Source organism: Carcharhinus amblyrhynchos, chromosome 7 (assembly GCF_965287045.1).
Source record: "Carcharhinus amblyrhynchos chromosome 7, sCarAmb.v2.hapA, whole genome shotgun sequence".
Lineage (NCBI taxonomy): Eukaryota > Metazoa > Chordata > Chondrichthyes > Carcharhiniformes > Carcharhinidae > Carcharhinus > Carcharhinus amblyrhynchos.
In genome coordinates this window covers 54198257-54218848 of record NC_137330.1, presented here as the reverse complement: position 1 = coordinate 54218848, position 20592 = coordinate 54198257, and the positions used below count along the sequence as shown (strand labels likewise).

Genomic DNA, 20592 nt, shown 5'->3' with positions numbered 1-20592 from the left:
TGAGAGAAGCCACTCCAAAATAGCTCCAATCAAGTCACATGGGATGTGACATTAAAGTGACTTTTACTGCACTCATTGAGATTATGGGCCCCATTAACTTGTTCTCATTAAAGCAAAGCAACGTTAAACAAGGCAATGTTAAACAGGAACTCAATGTAACTGAACACTGGGGAACTAGGTAAAATGAACATGCTGAGACTATATTATCCAAATTCAACTCAAGTAATCACAAATTTGGGAACTCTAAACCAAGTTTAGAACTAAAGGACAAAAATATATTTTAACTGATAAGTTTATTCATGCAAAATATGCATGTTGTCAGTTTTTAAGCCCTTATTTTGGTCAATTTCAGTTATTGAGAAAAAAATGGCAAATTATTTTCTTTTACAATGCAATTTTGGGCTCTCATCGGGAAACCCATAAGAAGTCTGTACACAGGAATTTATAATAGGAATAGGTGGAAACAAAATGTAAGAAATCAAAACAGAAATTATGCAGACAGAAATGTATTAGAGTGATGATTTCTAAGATATAAGCAGATAAGTTTAGAATTTCCTCAGAGTGGCTTCCTCCTCTTTTGCCAAAGCAGCAGTAGTTTGGAAGAAATTTCCAGCTCATTTAAAAGAAATCTGCTATAAAACAGATTGAACAGAAAAGTGTGTGGGGGAAAAAAAAACAATTGGAGCTATACATTGGGTGCCTGGAAAGTCAAAAAATAAGATTTCAAATGTTGCATTTAAATATTATTCAGGATTCCTGTTCTCAGATGCAGATTAGTTACTCAGCCATTCCCAACAAAGTCTGGAAAGAAAATCACAAAGTAAAATTGTAAGCTATGATTAAACAGTTTAGAAAACAGCACAGTCCAGGAACCCTGCAATTTGCTGTTGCTAGCTTGATAATTCAAGCCATTTCAATCAAATGGACTATAAACTACCAAATCAGGTATGGGTTTTAAAAATTAACATTTTAAAAATTAACCCATTCACAAAGACTTTAATGAAAGCTTTCTTCCCAGCTGAAGTCCAGAAGTACAATAAAATGCGACTTCCAACTTTATAATCTGCTACACAAAAAACGTTCAGCTCTTGATTCACTTAGCGGCTTTAAAACTTGCTAAACAAGTCTAAGAATCCTTCTTTAATATCAATTGAAGCCAATAGGAACATAATATATTATACACAGGTACACAAAAGCAAGGAGGCAATGAGCATGTTGCATGGATTGGTGTCCGTCTGAGAAACCTACTGCATATTACATTCAAAATGGTAGCTGCATTGTGACATTGTCTGTACCTTAATTGCAAAACACTCCAATAGTTGAATTCCATCAACATTTCATTAACTATATAACCGTAGTATGGTTAAACAAACGCAGAAATATGATTTAGTAACCTGACCAAAAGATCAGCTAGCAGACTAGGCACAACCAGTCCAACGTGCACATCTTCATGGATCTTTTAGCTTTGTTTTCATTTTATCTGCCCATTATATATCTCAATTAATTGATTTTCCCCCTTGTTTAAATAGTTTTTTTTTACAATAAGGTCTAATGTACAAAAAGGGGGAACAGCTTTATTAGCACAGCCCGGAAGAAAAGGAAAACTGTCAGAAGGAATTTTAACCTACGGTTTCAAAGATGCATTTTCTTTCAAGATAGCATTCATGCAGTTCAGTTTTGTGTACACACCAGAATTATTGCTTACAGCAGAAACACAATGCATATGATGCAGCAGATGGAACTGACTACAGAAACTGAACGAAACATTATTGGAAAAAAGCATTGTCTTCGTCCATCCCGTTCCCCCCTCAAATCTGAGGACAAAGCTAATGACATTGGCCTTAGGGTCCCTTGGTTATACAGCCGTGATGCACACAGCTGGCAGTTATTCAGAGCTGCTTAACCTCATCGCCTCCAACATCTCCTTGCTATAGCCAAGGCCAACAGCTGATTTCCAAACAGCTGCGTGACAATATGCACCTGACCCCTGACCTCACTTGCTTTCCTCAGAAAATCAAAGGGCAAAACAGAGTCTGTTGCCGTGGTAATAGATCTGTAGTGCACCTCACAGATGTCACACAAGCGCCGGAGGAGGCCAGAAAAATGGCAGAAATCAAGCCACCAGAGGGAGCTTTAGTCCAGTTTTCCATTCACCGTTCTGTCTGGTAGGCTGTAAGTATTTGGGTTTGTGCACTGAAAAATGTACATTTTAATTCAAATAATTCTTCATAAATTTTCACTTAATGTGCAAACAACTAATTCCTCCAATATAAAAATTCATAATGACTTTAAAACAATTAATTACAGTTGCGTACAATTGTTTATCAATAATCCTAACATGAAATTTGAACCTATTTAACTATAGATTACAATAAAACAGCTACATCATCCCATAACAATATTACAAAACATGTGATTCTTATGCAATAACACGTGCATTGGTTATTGATGCATGACCTGCTGTTCTCTTGTCTCCAGTATCCTGGTTTACAATACAATCCTAACATATTTGTTCAATACTCACACAGTACTATAATATTGCAAACTGCATTAAAGATTGCACATGAAAATGACATATGCCTCAGCATCTTAAACATTTGGGAAACGCTGTAGAACTGTCAGTTCAGTATCACAACATCCCTAAGTGCTCCACAAGTCCATTTCTCTGCTGTGGTCAAGATGCAATGTTTTATAATATCCAAGTTCTGAGTTTCTTACTGTTCACTCATATCACCAGTGCTTCTAAGTGAATTGCGAGGAGTAATCACACAAGCCCAAAGGCCAACACAAATAAAATTCTGCAAATTTTACTTCCACAAGTCCTGAACATTCTTTGGTTGTTATCTAAACCTTTTGCATTGGCCTAATAATCCCAGAAAAGAAGTTTTGCTTCTAATTAATGACTTCTAGCTTTCAAAACATGAACTTCTTGGCACGGGATTTTACACAAACCTCTGAGAGAGTCAAAAAGAATTATGGCAAAGTATAATGTTAAAAAAAGTAATGACAAATGACCATCTGCACTACAGAAAGACCTTGTGTGGTGAAACCATGTAAAGACAGATTAATATGCATTTGAGGCCTTCAATAGGGTTTCTCTTCCCAATGCCCAGATATAAGAAGGTGGACTTGTTTTTATTTAATTACAGTTGTTGTCCAAGACATTGCACCTTAACTTTTTTTTTTACCTTTTTCACTTTTTTATATTTTTTATAATTCTACATAAAAAAGCTGTTAAAAAGTTATGGTTAATAATCCATTGAACGGCTTCAGATAAAGTAATGTAAATAGTTGTGGTGCCACCAGGAATGTGTACAGGCAATGGCGTGTCTCAGAGAGCCATAATTACCATTCTAGCTTTTCTTCATATTCCACATGTGGTGGAAAGCCACAGATTTCACTACCTTTGTTCAAAGAGTACGACAGAATCCCTGATCAACACTGGCAGGTACTGAAGTTTGAGCACCTTTGTGGAAGGTTCTTCCATCCATCTCAGCTTCCAGAGTTAGTCTGAAATATCACAAATCTGCTTTGCACGCATAGTATTTCACAACTGAAATTTCAGAACCTGTAAGCGCGACTTCTGACATAAACCTCTTGGCCTAAATTACAAAAGCACAGCAATTTTTTTTATTCAGGTGGCTCTACTGCGAAGATTCTTACAGCAGCACTCAAAGGGTTATGTACCATAACACGCTCTTCACTGCAGTACATTTCATGCAGTGTCAGCTACATATAACAGAGTGGCAGCGGGGGATGTGCCAATACTCTTATGAGACTTATAACAATAATGGTAACAGCATAATACAACTCTAAATCTGGAGATATTATTTTTAAACTATCTCACCCGCTGACATGCCGGCTTTAAATCAGTAACAACTGAAATCAGTATATACTGATTCACGTCGGTCACTAATTTTAACCACTCATTGATTACCACCAAAGAGCTTTCCAATATTTTTGTATAGGTAATATATAACTTCAGAGAAGTCTAACAAAATAAGTGAAACCTAGAGATTGAAATGTTGGTACGGTATCTGATGTAGGTCACCTACAGTATCACATGCTGTGCCATTGGTAAACAGTAAAAGCTGCCAGTTAACATTTTCAAATATTATTTTTTAAATCAGCTGTAGGTATTTTTTTTAAAGGCCATTCAGTTAAAAAAAATACCATTCAGTTATCGCCGATCGTGTTTTCAATAAAATAGAGTTGCTTATCAGGCCACTTCAGAGATCAGTTGGGGTGGGCTCAGAGTTACCATTCCCCAAAGGGAATTCAGTGAACCAGGAACATCCTCCCTGCATCTACTCTAATCCTGTTAGAATTTTATAAATCTCTATAAGGTCCCCCCTCATTTGTCTGAACTTCAGCAAGAATAATCTTAACCTAATCAATCTCTCCTCATACATGCAGCATCCTGGACTTTATAAATAAAAGCATAGAGTATACTTAAGCAAGGAAGGTATGATGTAGCTGTATAAAACACTGCTTAATCTTCAACTGGAGTAAAGGGCCTTATTTTACCATTTTGATTCTAAGTGCTGGGTGCGCGCGAAACTGGGAGAGTTTTAATGATATGGCCAGATTTACTGAGATCAGTTTCAACTGAATTCAAATCTTTAAGCTACCATGGCGGGATCTGAACTCACCTCCTCTGGGTTATATGGTAGAAAACCTGTTTGTAATATGTCCAGTTATATAACAAAACTTCTACATATGACTATTATAGGGTTTATATGCAGAAAGAATACATCTGCAAAGAATTGTGTCCATCATTCTTGAGAAACAACATAAGCAAAATGGTGAACTCAAAACGTTGGCTCTATTCTCTCTCCATAGATGCTGCCAGACCTGCTGAGTTTTTCCAGCATTTTCTATGATTGTCTTTTAGACTGGAGGACAATATATAATGGGGTTCCCCAGGGGACAGTACTGGAACCACAGCTTCCCCAAGGATCAGTATTGAGATCACTGCTTCCCCTGGTGTGGGTATTGAGATCACTGCTTGCCCTGGGGTCAGTATTGAGATCACTGCTTGCCCTGGTGTGGGTATTGAGATCACTGCTTGCCCTGGGGTCAGTATTGAGATCACCGCTTCCCCTGGGGTGGGTATTGAGATCACCGCTTCCCCTGGGGTGGGTATTGAGATCACTGCTTCCCCTGGGGTTGGTATTGAGACCACTGCTTCCCCTGGGGTTGGTATTAGCCCCCTGCTTCCCCTGGGGTTGGTATTAGCCCCCTGCTTTTCCTGATCTATTTAAATGACCTACACTTTGGAGTGTCGGACACCATTTAAAAATTTGCAGATGACACACAACTTGGAAATATTGTGAACGATGAGGAGGATAGGGACTTCAAGAGAACTGATGGAATGAGCAGACACATTGCAGATTAAATTTAATGCAGAGAAATATGAAGTGATACAATGAGGTAAAAGGCACTATACAATGAAATGTACAATCCAAAGGGGGTGCAGGAGCACAGACAGGGGAGTGGTACATGTGCACAAATCATTGAAGGTAACATGGAGGGTTGAGATATGAATTAATTTGGCAAAGAAACATAGAAGATAGGAGCAGGAAGAGGCCATTTGGCCCTTCAAGCCTGCTCCACCATTCATCACTATCATGGCTTATCGTCCAACTCAGTAGCCTAATTCTGCTTTCTCCCCATGATGTTTGATCCCAAGATTCGCCCTAAATGCTATATCTAGCCGCCCCTTGAATACATTCAATGTTTTGGCATCAACTACTTCCTGTAGTAATGAATTCCACAGGTTCACAACTCCTTGGGAGAGGAAATGTCTCCTCACCCCCATCCTAAATGGTCTACCCTGAATCTTCAGACTGTGACCCCTGGTTCTGGACTCCCCCACCATCAGGAACATCCTCCCTGCATCTACTCTAATCCTGTTAGAATTTTATAAATCTCTGTAAGGTCCCCCCTCATTTGTCTGAACTTCAGCGAGAATGATCTTAACCTAATCAATCTCTCTTCATACATACAGCATCCTGGACTTTATAAAAAAAAGCATAGAGTAAATGGCACTGCAATGGGTGCAGAAAAATTTACAGAAATTATTCCAGGAATGAGAGACTAAGTTACGGGAACAGATTGACAAAGTTGGAGCTGTTCTCTTTGGAGAAGGTTGAAGAAGATTTGGTGAAGTGTTGATCTGGACAGAATGGATGGAGAGAAACTCTGCTGATTGGTGGAAGGGCCAAGACCCAGAGCACATAGATTTAAATTGATTGACACAAGAACAACAGGAAGACAGGAAGAAAAGCTTTGTTACACAGCGAGTGGTTAGGGTTTAGAGAGCACTGTCCTAGAGTATTACAGTAGCAAATTCAACCGTGGCTTTCAAAGGAAAACTGATAATTAGCTGAAGACAAAAAAATGTTCAAGGCCATGGGAAAAGAGCAGAGGAGAGGAGCAGAGCTGCTCTTGCAGAGAGTTGACACAGACACAAGGGGCCAAAATGGCCTCTTTCTGTGCTGTAACCATTTCTGTAATTCTATTATTTTGACCTCTGGATTACTCTTCCAACAACATAATCACTAAGCCATCATTTCTACTCTGGTTTTACTGTTTTCAGTAACAGCTCTGCACAAACGTGTGTATGACTGTTTTCTAAAACAAAAAGAGTGCGATGGGAGAGTGGTGTAGGGAGGAAAGTCAGGTTGCAGAATTTTGTTCATTTTTAAATAAAGTATATTTTAAAACATAATTTCATGCAATTCAGGTCAAACAATTTGACCTATTAGAGCACCATGATCCAGCCAGTGGCATTTGCAATCCAAATAGTTAAACATTGTTTTCTGGCGCTACAGCTGAGAGAATATTTTGGATGTTGTACAAAATAATCTCAACTACTACGTAAATTTTTAATACAAGTTTCTCCTCATGATACCACATTGATGTAGAAAGTACAATAGCTGCTTGCAGTCTCATTTTTCTGTTCAAAAAACAACAACATGGAGGCAGGAAACAATAAGGAATTAAGATTTCTAAACCCATTTTGGAAAATGTAGGCCACTTTTCATGTTTCTCAAACACCTGCCGTTCATAATTGAAAAAATACTTTCTAAAACAAAATGGCGAGAACTAATGAGTAAAACTATAGCAATGGACATTAACGTGTCTGATTATAAACCTAAACAATATCAATTAAACAAATCAGAAGGGTGGCTGTAAATTTTATCTCTGGATTAATAACTATAACCATGCAGCCAGATGACTGCAAAAGCATCAAAACCCTTTTGCTGCTTAAAAACACAATTGTGGCACAGGTCTGGCCACGAAACAGTTAAAGAAAATAATCTCCCTCTAAACGTGTATGCACAATACCTCCTGATAGGCCTCTTTGGATTTCAGAGCTGCAGCCATCTGCTCCTGTGTGTATGGGTAAATGACCGAGCGGTACTGTGTGCCAATATCATTGCCTTGCCGCATACCTGCACATCAAAAAGAAGAAGGTTGATACATTTACTGTCCTCAATATGTAGAGTGTGTATAATAAGTCTTATGATAAGTCTTTTCCAGTTCATAATAGATGCCCAGTGGACGGAAAGGATCAGCAATGAAGAGGCGTGCCTGTTGTCAACAGTATTTGATTAAAGCAGTTCGGCTAATTATGAAATATTAATGGAAAACATGCCTCTTAGTGCTTACCAACACAGAATGCAAATTTGTGATATCTAGTTAGAGAAATCTATTGCAGTATAAAGGAAATTCCTCTTTTAATAAGAACTGGGACGGGGGCTGCTCGTTATTCTACCATAACTAATAATCTGTAAAAAAAAACTGTATCCCCTGTAATCACGTCAAAGACATACAACAAAATAATTCACAATCTGCAAAAAAAAACTAGGAACAAAAAATAAAATTCACCTTTCCTATTGTTCACTAAAAGACAAATTTTGAATTTTACAATGTCCTTTCAAGGTTATCCAGAGAATTATATTCAAGCCAGTGTATTTTTAATGGTTTCAAATTTGAATCATTCCCTCATTTCCCCAAGACAATTCAAGGTTTAAATTGTCAAGTGGAATGCAAATACATGATAGCTTAGTCAAATCTATCATTTGAGGACACAGTTTTACAATACTGGTGGCACAACAGGTGCCAGTTTGAACCTGGTATCTGCTTTGTGCCATTTGAATCAGTTATACTGCCAACCTCGAGTCATGCCCTGGCCAGGCAAAGTGTGCTTGGCACATGTGTACTTGAATCCATATTCACTGGTGTCAAAATCTCAGTTAATCCTAATATTAGCTAAGTGCTAACAGGGCATTTGATTCTTTGCCAACATTAAACAGTTTAATAATTTCCTAGACAGTCCAGCTTTGTAGTCACACTGTAGCTGTAGAAACGCAATGCAACCCAACATGCACTCTTGCCTTGTCAGGATTCAATTTCACTAATTTTGCCTAGAGTTCGTCCACACAAATCTATTTTACAGGGACAAAATGGTAGCTGGAATTGTACACTCCTCCTCTCTGGGAATGGGCTGGCAGAGAAGGAGATGTTAAATCAAGATGGAATGTCAGGGACCACCATGCCTATCATTACCCCTAAAATTCTACCAACAGTAGGATAGGTGTCAGAAGCCCTGCCTTGGGCTAATAGAGGTCTTTCAGTGGTCAACAGATGGCTCTGGGGACTTCCATCTGTCACTGCTGGTATTTTACCTGGTAAATCCTAGAACCTGGTTTGGGGGTGGGGAGGTGGGAGGGTTGCCTCATCTTCTTTCCACGCCCTTCTCCCCAACCCCAGTTCTCCTTCCTCTCCTGGATCTGCCTGACTGGCCTGACATACCTTGGGTTCTGACTTCCCTCATACTTTTAGTCAGGGTCTGCCTGCAGTCCCAGCAGTGGCACTGCCGGGGCCAAAGTTACCGACCATCTGATTGGTTGGCCATTCTTGGGAGGCAGGGCACCCTCCTTCATTGGGGCAAAGATCATGACTGCAGACAATTAACTGCTGATGGCTGTAAATAATGGCTGTGGCCTCCCGGGCCTGCACAGGCAGGCGTGGCCTTGGCATCTCAGCTGGTGGGCAGAACCGCCTGTTCCTGGAAAAATATCTGGCAGGGTAATGTAACAGGTATCCAACATCTGCAGTATTTTGCTTTTGTGTAAACGTAATTGTTCCATTGGATCCAAAATATTCACTTTTCCAGCATGGGTGACACAAGTCTGAACCTTGATCTTCTCTCTGGTTATCTCACTCAATGTACAATCAAACAGGATGGGAGTGCAGCAGCAATCAGACTAACTTACATGCTGTCAAATGTAAATGGCTAAACAGTTGAAAGTTTAAGAAAGGATTAACTTTATTTTAATTATTCTTTATTTACACTGTCAAACATTTTTCACTAAATTTAAAATTTAGATTATCCGTAATTTTGCCAATAAAAATGAAGGAATTGTATACTGTCCTAAACAATGTCTTGATGTTCTGTGTATCTGACTGCAATAAAACACAGCATATGCTACACAAACTCCATTCTGCAAAATATTGTGCAGCAAGCTGACTGCAGAAGTTGCACATGAAGGCTAACTGAAAGGAATACATGAGCGTTCATGCATCAAAGTCTCACCTCGGCCTTCAAGATAAACAAATCTGCAATGAATTGAAACTTAACATATAAGGGAATAATACCATGAGTGATGAATTTCAGTTATGTGAAGGGACTGGAGAAACTGAGATTGTTCATCTTAGAGGTCAGATCTAATAGAGATGTTCAAAATCACAAGGGTACATGAACATGCAAACAATGATGGACAAGAAAAGATCCACTGGTCCACCCAATCTGTCCAAGATAAGAGTCAGGTAACCATTTGGGAGAGATTGAACATAATTAGCAAAAGAATCAAAAGGGAGAAGAGAAGACTTCTTTAATAATGCATTGAACCCTTGTGATCGGGAATTCATTCCTTGAAAGACTGGTGGATACAGATGGTAGCTTTCAAAAGGGAACTAAATAAAAAATTGGAGGAGGAAAAATAAATACTGGACTATGAGGAACATGATGTGGAGATGCCGGCGTTGGACTGGGGTAAACACAATAAGAAGTCTCACAACACCAGGTTAAAGTCCAACAGGTTTATTTGGTAGCAAACGCCACTAGCTTTCAGGGCTAGTGAGTGGGGAGTTCAGATCACAAACAGGGCATATAAAGGCACACATTCAGTTTAAGAATACTGATTAGAATGCGAGTCTTTACAGCTAATCAAGTCTTAAAGGTGCAGACAATGTGAGTGGAGATAACATTAAGCATAGGTTAAAGAGATGTGTATTGTCTCTAGACAGGACACTCACGTGACAAAGGGGCAGAGCTCTGAAAATTAGTGGCATTTGCTACCAAATAAACCTGTTGGACTTTAACCTGGTGTTGTAGACGTCTTACTATGAGGAACATCTAGGGGAATGTGAAGTATACTAGTGCATTGTTTTGAATGTACTTTTTTTGAAAGAAATCAGTTATTCACGTCAATCTTGCAAACAATAAAAATAAATAAAATCAACACCTTTCAATTCTGGAAGCTCCACATTGAGGCTTATAAAACAGATGCAAAGTGATGGAAGGGGTCATCAACAGCCCTACCAAGAAGCGCTTACTCAGCAATAACCCACTCAAAAATGCTCAGTTTGGGTTCTGTCAGTATCATTCAGCTCCCGATTTCATTATAGCCTTGGTTCAAACATGGGCAAAGGAGCTGAACTCCAGAGATGAGATGAGAGTGATTGCCTTTAACATTAAGACAGCATTTGATCGAGGGTGACATCAGGGAGCCTAGCAAAACAGAAGTCAATGGGAATCAAGGGAAAACCTTCTGATGGTTGGAGTCATATGGGCACAAAGGAAGATGGTTGTGGTGGTTGGAGGTCAATCATTTCAGCTCCAGGACATCACTGCAGAAGTTCCTCAGGGTAGTGTCCTAGGCCCTACCATCTTCAGCTGCTTCATCAATGACCTCCCTTCCATCATAAGATCAGAAGTGGGGATGTTTGCTGATGACCGCACAATGTTCAGCACCATTTGTGACTCCTCAGATACTGAAGCAGTCCATGCCCACCTGCAGCAAAACCTGGACAACAACCAGTCTTGAGCTGATACATGACAAGTAAATTTCATGCCACACTAGTGTCAGGCAATGTCCATCTCCACCAAGAGAGAATCTAACAATTACCATTCAGTGGCATTACTACTGCAGAATCCCCCACTACCAACATCCTGGGCGATAATATTGACCTGAAACTGAACTGGATCAGCCATAGTAACACTGTGGCTACAAAAGCAGATCAATGGCCAGGAATCCTGTGATAAGTAACTCACATCCCAATTTCCCTAAAGTCTGTCCACCATCTACAAGACACAAGTCAGGAGCGCACTGGAATGCTCTCCATTTGCCTGGATAAGTGCAGGTCCAACAACACCCAAGAAGCTTGACACTATCCAGGAGAAAGCAGCCCGCTTGATTGTTATCCCTTCCACAAACATTCACTCTCTCCATCACTGGTGAACAGTACCAGTAGTGTGTTAAATCTACAAAATGCACTGAAGGAACTCACCAGGACTCCTCAGGAATCACCTTCTAAACCCATGACTGCTACCAATCTAAAGGATAAGAGCAGCAGATATCTGGGATTACCACCAGGAAACTCCCCTCCAAGTCGTTCACCAACCTGACTTGGAAATACATCACTGCCCCTTCAATGCCGCTGGAGCTCCCTCCCCAACAGCACGTGGACTGACTGCAGTGCTTCAAGAAGGCAGCTCATTATCACCTTCTCAAGAGTAATTATGGATAAGCAATAAATTCTGATCCAGCCAGCGACTGCCACATCCAGTAAATAAATAAAAGTATTTTGAACAGAACAAGCAGTTTTCACTTGACCTAGCTTCAGGAGGGAACATTTAATAAAAGCAAGTGAATGATGGAGGTGAAGTATATATGAGAGCTTACAAGAGTTGGCATTCAGAGGCACACGGGTATACAAACAGACACAAAAGACAAAGGATGAATTGAAGGTTTACTGACGTATATTTAAAACTCAGTGACAGCACCATTGCCAGTTTTGGTCTCACTGGTAAAATGGTGACAGCAAACAAACACTGCTGGTATGTCAGCTGTTCTTTCACAGTTGAAAAGGCAACTACACACAACTAAAGGTGGTGATACTTTATCATTTTTATTTCTAAGATTGTAGGAACAAAATTTATGAAAACATGATGGTCACATGATCCAAGCACAGGAATGGTTGGTTTCCATGAGCTCTGGCACGACTCATCTTTTAATCCTATAATTTACCCTGACGCATACTCCATAAATACCTAATCTTGGAGTGAAAACTCTGTACTGTGTCTGTGGAAGATTTCTGGTTAAGTTTTGGGACAAGAAGAAGAGTAAAGTCATGGTAATCCTCAATGGAAGGAAGCAGTCCGAGCTGACTGGGATGGAACTAAGTCCCCAATATGGCGATTTTGTCAGTGAGCAGAATCTTGACCTGGCGAAGTTGAAGGTGTTTCGGATGATGACTGCCAAATTGATTAAGGTTATAGACGACAAACTCGGTTTTTTGGCACAGAATTTCAGTGCTCATGCTGCTAAACTGCAGAATATCGATAAGAAGCTTGATGCAAGGGGGAGATGAGGATCCTTATTGATGAGAATGCAGCTTCCTCAGTTGAAGGCTGCTTTCAATCCTTGGAATTCAGTGAATGGTATGTTAGATATCTGGAGAGCCGGGGTCATTGGAGGAGTGTCCACGTGACCAGCTTTCCAGAAGGAGCCAAGGGCAAGCTTCTTCTCAATTTTTTGAGAACTAGCCATCACACCTTCTTAATTTTGGCATGAAAGCTGGATATACTAATCTTGAAAGGGTACACCATATCTTGTTTGAGGCCTGATCCCCGATTGAGATTCATGTGTTTTCATAGTTTTGGGTGCAGAGATTTCGATGAGACTAGATTTATCACCTTGGCAGGGATGATCTAGTATGTGAACAATGAGGTGAATTTCACCTGTTATCATCTGGAAACCAGGGTCACCCCATGTTTATAATGAAAGACAGCCCTCAACGTGTTCCTTTAATTATTCTAAGCCTATGACATAGATTTGATCCTAATATATCCTCATTATGCCAGGGGTGCAAACTGACATGGGGAACTTCCTGCATTGGTTCAGATCCTGTGTTAAAATTGAATCCGAATGGTTTAATATCCTTAAACAGCTTGAGTGTGTTGGGGATTCTGCTGGTAGGTTGTATAGCACTCAGGCTGTGCAATATTTATCTGGAGATGGAGAAGTATGGTGCACGACTAAGCATGGCACTTTGTGTCAATGTCCTATATTCTCCTTGGCTGAATATGCAATGGCAGTAGCTGCTTTGAAAATCCTGGAGTGTGTGGGGAATACATTTGTTTAAATGGAACACATTCCTTAGTGTGCTCATTTGATGGAGTGGGCGAGACGTAGTCTAGGTATAATCCTCTCTGCATTACTGCAAACTAAGACAGTGGCTGATCTTTCTATATCTTTTTTGCGCGAAGGAGGCAGGGTGGGTGTGGGAATATATCCACTTTGCCTTTAGCCCCATGTCAAAATTAAACACTGATGGTTTAGTATCCTTGAAGAGCTTGAGAGGTTGTCCTGATATTGCCAGTACAGGAAAATATTCTTTGCTTATGATTGGCGGTGGGTCTGCATTTTGTTGGTGGGTGCGCTGTGTAGGCACTTACCCTATCTAAGGAGGGAGGAGTGTGTCTTTTCTGAAACGGAAGAGAGTTCACAAGCAACTCTTCTGGAGGGTGGGGGCGTCTCGAACTAAACAGGGCAATGTTTGATTTGCTTCCCGATCGCTTTGTGATACTCCAAGATATTCCGTTTAACTTCATCCTTACTTAGACAGTTCTTTTTGGTGCTAAGGCTTCCCCAGTGAGGAAATAAAAATCCTCTTGCCTGCAGAACCTAAGCAAGTATTTGGCTTTGGATCCTGCAAGAAGCTGGGCTCCACGTTGTTTGACTTATTTATTTCTAGTATCCTGTGCGTGAGAGCCACGGACTCATAGCTTTATCCTGTTATCCCCCAATCTCTGAATCATCCTTTTATGGTTTGTATCTTTGGAGGCACCGTTTGTAATGAATAATCTGAACCAACTGCATTGGTGCTCCCCTGTCTTTTTCTGCATGTATTTGTGGGAAAATGATTACACTGTACTGCAGCAATCCTTGAGGGTTTCTTGCATGGTTTGTAAAATGGTGAAAAATCTTCACCACAAATATGTCAGGAAAAAAATTATGATAGAACATAACACCTCTGCATTGTCACACCTGAAAGCAGTCTTTCCTGACAACACTTATTAGTGATCTGGAGAACAATAACAACAGTACCTCACCTCTGCCTTTCTACAATTTGCATACACATAGAATCACACTTAGCAATCTATACTTTAGCAATAATCCATTGATGCTAAAAACAGGAAAGCTGTTGTTGTTACACATTCTTTGTGCAACAGCACCTTCCTGTTCATTTCAGCTAGCATTGAAGGATTTTAAAAATACTTTAAATATACCAATATTGCCCAATAAAACTATGAATACTTGCAACATAAATGGTAGTTGGGGGTGCAGTGCAAGTGGAAACAGCCTCAATTGGGTATGAGCAAGTGGAGAAATCAAGAATAAAGGCCTGACAGTATCCTCCTATTCCTTTCTCCCTCATTTATTTACCCAGCTGTCATTTGCCTCAAGCACTCCTGTGGTAGTGAGATCCACATGGGAGAAGGGCTGGATTCTGCACGGACTGACACAATTTTATTTCACCTCTGATATCGAATCCAACTCAGAGTAATGAAATGAGAATCTCTTCTTTCTACCACTTGGAATTATTTGGGCATTTCCTAAGACGAGCCTTGCTTCCTGATGGCAGTGCAAAATGGTTTACAAATGGCAATAAACTAGCAAATGTTACACAGTGGGGGTACAGTGGCACAGTGGTTAGCACTGCTGCCTCAAAGCACCAAGGACCTGGTTTTGATTCCCAGCTTGGGTGAGTGTCTGTGCAGAGTCTGCATGTTCTTCCTGTGTTTGTGTGGGTTTCCCCTGGGTGCTCCAGTTTCTGCCCACAGTCAAAAAGACATGCTGATTAGGTGCACTGGTCATGCTAAATTCTCTCTCAGTGTACCCAAACAGGCACTGGAGTAATTTCATTGCAGTGTGAATGCATGCCTATTTGTGACACTAAGGATAGAATTTTCCTGTCTTGGAGCTAGCGCAGCCGGAAAATCCCACTCCAATAAAAAAAAACTTTAAACTTTAGATCACAGAGAGGGCAGACTGACAAGTGGAAGACTCACACTAATTAAGCAGGGGTAAATTATTGCATCATATTAGAAGGAATTTGGTGCTATCTCTTTCATGCTCTGTAACGAAGACCTCAAAGGCAACACAGATTGCCAAAAGCTCTAGAAAAATGCTCGATTCAGCACAAAGTGCAAAAAACTAATTCAAAAGTACGTAAATGAAAAATTACACACGGTACAAATAATGACATAATATCTGAGTATATATAAAAATCATGTCGATATTCTGGGCTCTGAATTGCCAATTATTCCTGACTACCCGTGTTGTTCTGCTTGGTTTCAACTAACTCCAATCGAATTATAAAAAACACTTCTTGAGTCAACTGACCTGGACCCATTGCAATACGGAGAATACCCAAGGAGGGCAAGTGAATCTCAGCATTTTTTCCTATTGGCATAGATATGAAAAAGTAACAATAAGCAATTGGACAGACCTCTATCTTCAAACTCAGCCCGTCACAAATTAAGAGAGCAAAATACTCCTTTATCAAAAAAAATGCTTATGAGGTTATATGGAAATTTTTTGACCCGAAACTCCAAGATTGGATGATGTGCAGATTTTAACCTGCACCACCTGTAGATAGTCAATTTCTATTCCCAAAATAATGCCATAAAGGCCAGAATTATCCAGATGTTCACACTGGCGGAATCTTCTGGTCTCACTGGTGGCACACCCCTGCTGCAGTTTTCCTGAGGGGAGGGGTTTGTAATCAATGGGAAATCCCACTGGCAGGACCAGAAAATCCCATGGCTGGCAAATGGCGTGCCACCTCCCACCACGAGAAACACACTGCAGAGAGGTCAAAATATCCTCCCCATAATGTTTGGAGCTATATCACACTTTACAAGTCAATGTGAAATCTCCATATAAAAATAAAGCCATTTATGTCAAACTCCAATTATTAGGATACACATTTTCTGGTAGTAAAGAGATATGAATGGGTACCCTCTTCGCTCTGCTATTCCTGCTCTCTCCTGTTTTCATGGTTGCTCCCTATGTTAAAGGAATGATTTGCAAAACTGAAATATTAAAAAGGTAGAATTATTGAAATGAATCAAATCATAAATCATTTTGTTATTCATACAGCCTTTTAAAAACACCTCTCCTTAGCATGCTTATTTTCTAGAGCTTGGCTCACCATGTGTTAAACATACAACTTGTGGTGCTAAGAGACAGGAAGAGTTCTGTCTCTTAGAGAATGGAGTCCAGAGTTAAAGTCAGAGATTGTGTGTGTGTGTGTGTGTGTGTGTGTGTGTGTGTGTGTGTGTGTGTGTGTGTGTGTGTGGGGGGGGGGGGGGGGGGGGTGGGGGGGAGATCAAAGTTGACGTCGGTCTTGTGGAGTTGGTGTGGAGTCTTGACAAATTATTGTCAAAGCCTGGAGACTGGTGTGGTTTCTCAACTTCAGTTTGGTCCTGGCCAGAGATTCATGTTCCTAGATTGGAGTATACTTTTCCACTACTTCTGGGTCTCATCATGATCCAATATTGTCAAAGTGATTTTCTGCCCACAACCAATTCTACACACCTCCTAAATCTTCATTCGCATGGAACTACATCCATCAGCAAGTTTGCTTTAAAACCAAGCTTTTGACCAAATATCTCACATCTATCTCACACCTAGTGTTACATTTTGATTGAAAACACTCCTCTGACATGCCTTGGAATATTATGTATTGAAAGGTGCTATATATATACACAACCTGGTGTTGTCACTCGTGTCATCTCAACAGAAATTCATGCTGCAGTTTGCACAGAGTCAGTTACACAAGCGGTGACCATCATAAAGAACGTGATAGCCACAGCAGTGTTGCTCATATCTTGACTCAAAGCTAGATCTGCGACTACAGGAAGTAACATAGCTCAGTGACAGCTTCTTTTGTGAGGCAAAGCACCTCACATATTGCTCTTTTGCTGAATTCAGACAGACAAAGAGTTCCCTGAAGGTTGTACAACAAGGGTCTGGTATCAAAAGGACTAACATAGGACTGAGCACTGCACTACCCACAGTATACTGACTCAAGTATAGGAGGACAGTCTTGTACTGGACAGAGACGTGTGCAGAGGCAAGTATGGAGACAGCTCCTATCTTAGATTCTATATATATCCATATAGTCACCAGTGATTAATAAACATTTACTGTTAAATCATACAAGACGCAGAACCTCTTCATGAAACCTACTGAATAACACATCCCACAACACAAAGTACCCTCTTCAGTTTCTGCTCTCTCCTGTCTTCTTGGTTGCTCCCCATGCTCTTCCAGACCAATAGGCACACTTACCAAGCTACCCATGCCTACAGGCACAAGCAGCCAAAGGAAACGTACAGTTGTCATTAGAGTTCAGAATTAAATTGTAGAAATAAGATAAGCCCAAGTAAGGTCCAGAGGTGAACCAGCAGTTTAAAAGAATGAACCAGCAATGTCCATACACTGTGGCTAAATCTTTTGAATAGTGCAGGTGAAGAAATCTTCCTGTCTCTTAGCACCACAAGTTGTATGTTTAACACATGGTGAGCCAAGTTCTAGAGCATGAGCATGCTAAGGAGAGGTGTTTTTAAAAAGCTCTATGAATAACAAAATGATTTCAGATTTCATTCATTTATTTTCATAATTCTACCTTTTAATATTTCAGTTTTGCAAATCATTTCTTTAATATGATGTAAAATCTGAGCATTATACAAAAACTGTAAAGGAAACCCAATAATCGACTGATTAAACTGTGCAGATTAACCCCTCACCAACATTTACATTCTCATAATTTATATGGTATTAATCCACTGGGGTCAGCAAAAATGTATATCAGGGACCAAAACTACAAAACGTACTTATGGCCTTTGTAGACAGTCAAAAGTACTGACTATTATTAACCAAAAAAAGTCCACAATGCTCATCACTCCACACAAGTTGAGAAGGTGAAATAAACTGTGCTGCAGACTTGTACATGAACAACATCAATATTTCCCGTTCAGCCAAGGAAACCAAATCTCTTCAGTGCAACACTAACAGCCCCGAGTTGAGCAGTCACAGTATTTTTTCTGCTTCAATTGTCTCAAATGTTTTTTAAAAGAAGACTCCGCCTGTCCATTTCTTTTTCCACGGTGTTTGGACCACATGTGGTTTCAAGGTTCATTTGAAACATGTTACTGAAACACTAATTACCACAGCAGTAATTAGGAATATAATGAGGAACTGGTCTATTCATTACTGTACCTTGTGTTGGGTCATGGCTCTCCCAGAAGACCTTGAGCAGTTTTTCAAAGCAGATTTTGTCTGGATGGTACACAACTCTCACTACTTCTGCGTGGCCACTCATTCCTACAGAAAGACAACACAATACTAATTCAGGAGGCTGCTGATAAGCCGAGAGCTACTGCTTTGTTATTTTTACTGCAAACTCAAATGACAACAGCACAGCAGATGAGTGATAGTTTGCGCACCATAACAGTGTTGTGAAATAACGATTTGTGATTTTGTTTAAACCAAACAGTTTGTAATGTTTCAAATAAGTTCATGGAATTCATCATTTTATGGACCCAGGGTAAACATATTGTGAATTGTTCCCACAGGCAGTTCACTCAAAGCGGTTGTAAAGAAATGTAAATAGTGTTTACAATTAGGTGGAAAAGTGTTGAGAATTTAGCACTCAACCAAAATGTCTCCCCAATCATTTTCAGCATTCAACACAACCTGCTCGTTCTTTGTGCTGGTACCTGTATACGGGAGGGTTGCCAACAAGATAATCCATTGTTTACTCAGTATCTATTTCTCATAGAAACCACTCCCTTTCTCAGTAGATTAACATAATTAGGCTAAAAGAGGGAGCTAGTTAGCTTTCAAAAAAAAACAACGGATGAGAACAGAACCAAATAAAGAGATTAGAATATTGGCATTTCAGTGGCAGTTTAGATATCAGGGTCTTAGAGGAATAAATAGTTTTTTTTCCTTATTTCGAAAATTAAATCTAAATTTGTATTTTTAATTTTTTAGAATCCCCATTAAGACCCAGTTCATGTTAACACAGTGGTTAGCACTGCTGCTTCACATGCCAGGGACTCAGGTTCAATTCTCAGCTTCGGTCACTGAGCATATAGAGTTTGCACATTCTCCCCATGACTATGTGGGTTTTCTCCAGATGTTCCAGTTTTCTCCCACATTCAGAAAGATGTTCTGATTAGGTGCATTGACACTAGACTGTGGCAACTAGGGGAATTTCACAGTAACTTCATTGCAGTGTTAATGTAAGTTTTACTTGTGACTCATAAATAAACTTTAACTTTACTTTAATTCCAAAATACTCCAAATGGTACATTAATTTACACAAGGAATGACTGGGCGTACAGATCAAGATTGAAATGCATCTCCCCAAAATAAATCATGCCCACGGTAGTTACCATATACAAAACTGTTCCAGGCTCCATGCATTGACCATTTAATTCTATTCCCTCATCTGGACCTCGGACCTTCAATACAGGACAGTTTCTTTACAAATATCACAGTCTTAAAACCAATACCTATGCTACAATGCAAAGTAGGTAAGGAGGCAGCTGCAAAGTCGGTGATATTGATTCAGGATGTTGGAAACGGTTACAGAATTCTAAAATTACGAATGGAATTTTCTAATAGTTTCCAACATCCTGAATCAATATCACCTAAATGCAGGCCAACTTCAAACTGCTTATCAGGAGGCGGGAGATTTTACCAACAGCTAATGATCCAATAAGTGCTTTACACCTTTTACATGATTCATTTTCAACAAATTTAAAGTCGGAGCTTCAGTGCAAGTGGAACTTTCTATTCACATTCACTCAGTTCTCAGTAAAGGTGCCATTTGGCAGTATTCCCACCACAGTTCCAGGTCCTGGGAAGACACCAGATTGAATCTTTACTGCAGCTGTGAAGACTGGACGTGGGCTGCAGCTTGCAACTCTACAACAACAGCAGGCTGTGAATTAAGAAAATGCAGGGAGGTGTACCTTCGTGGCTATTATGCTGTGATAAAATTATTTCAGTTTAACGTTGTATTCCATGGTGTTTCACAATCGTTTACCTTTAACAGGGCATATGTTTAAGGAAAGCAGAATTCCCCAGCACCGCTCCGTAGAAATTAATTGTTAGGGAAATACTGTTTCTTTTTTGCTGAGAAGCAATCCTTCTTACGGTGTCTACCTTGATCAGAAATAGACAGTCTACAAACCTTATCATCCATACTATCTGT

General features: G+C 39.9%; 1 protein-coding gene across 3 annotated transcripts in view; it reads right to left on the bottom strand.

Moving 5' to 3' along the window:
* The window catches only part of msraa (methionine sulfoxide reductase Aa), a 299961-nt gene that overhangs the window by 66833 nt on the left and 212536 nt on the right, over nucleotides 1-20592 (bottom strand). For all 3 annotated transcript variants that reach the window (XM_080192332.1, XM_080192334.1, XM_080192333.1), the window contains exons 4-5: nucleotides 18588-18692; nucleotides 7354-7460 (exon numbers count right to left, since the gene is read on the bottom strand). In XM_080192332.1, the coding sequence (XP_080048458.1) occupies nucleotides 7354-7460; nucleotides 18588-18692 (212 nt within the window). The remainder of the gene's footprint in view (nucleotides 1-7353; nucleotides 7461-18587; nucleotides 18693-20592) is intronic.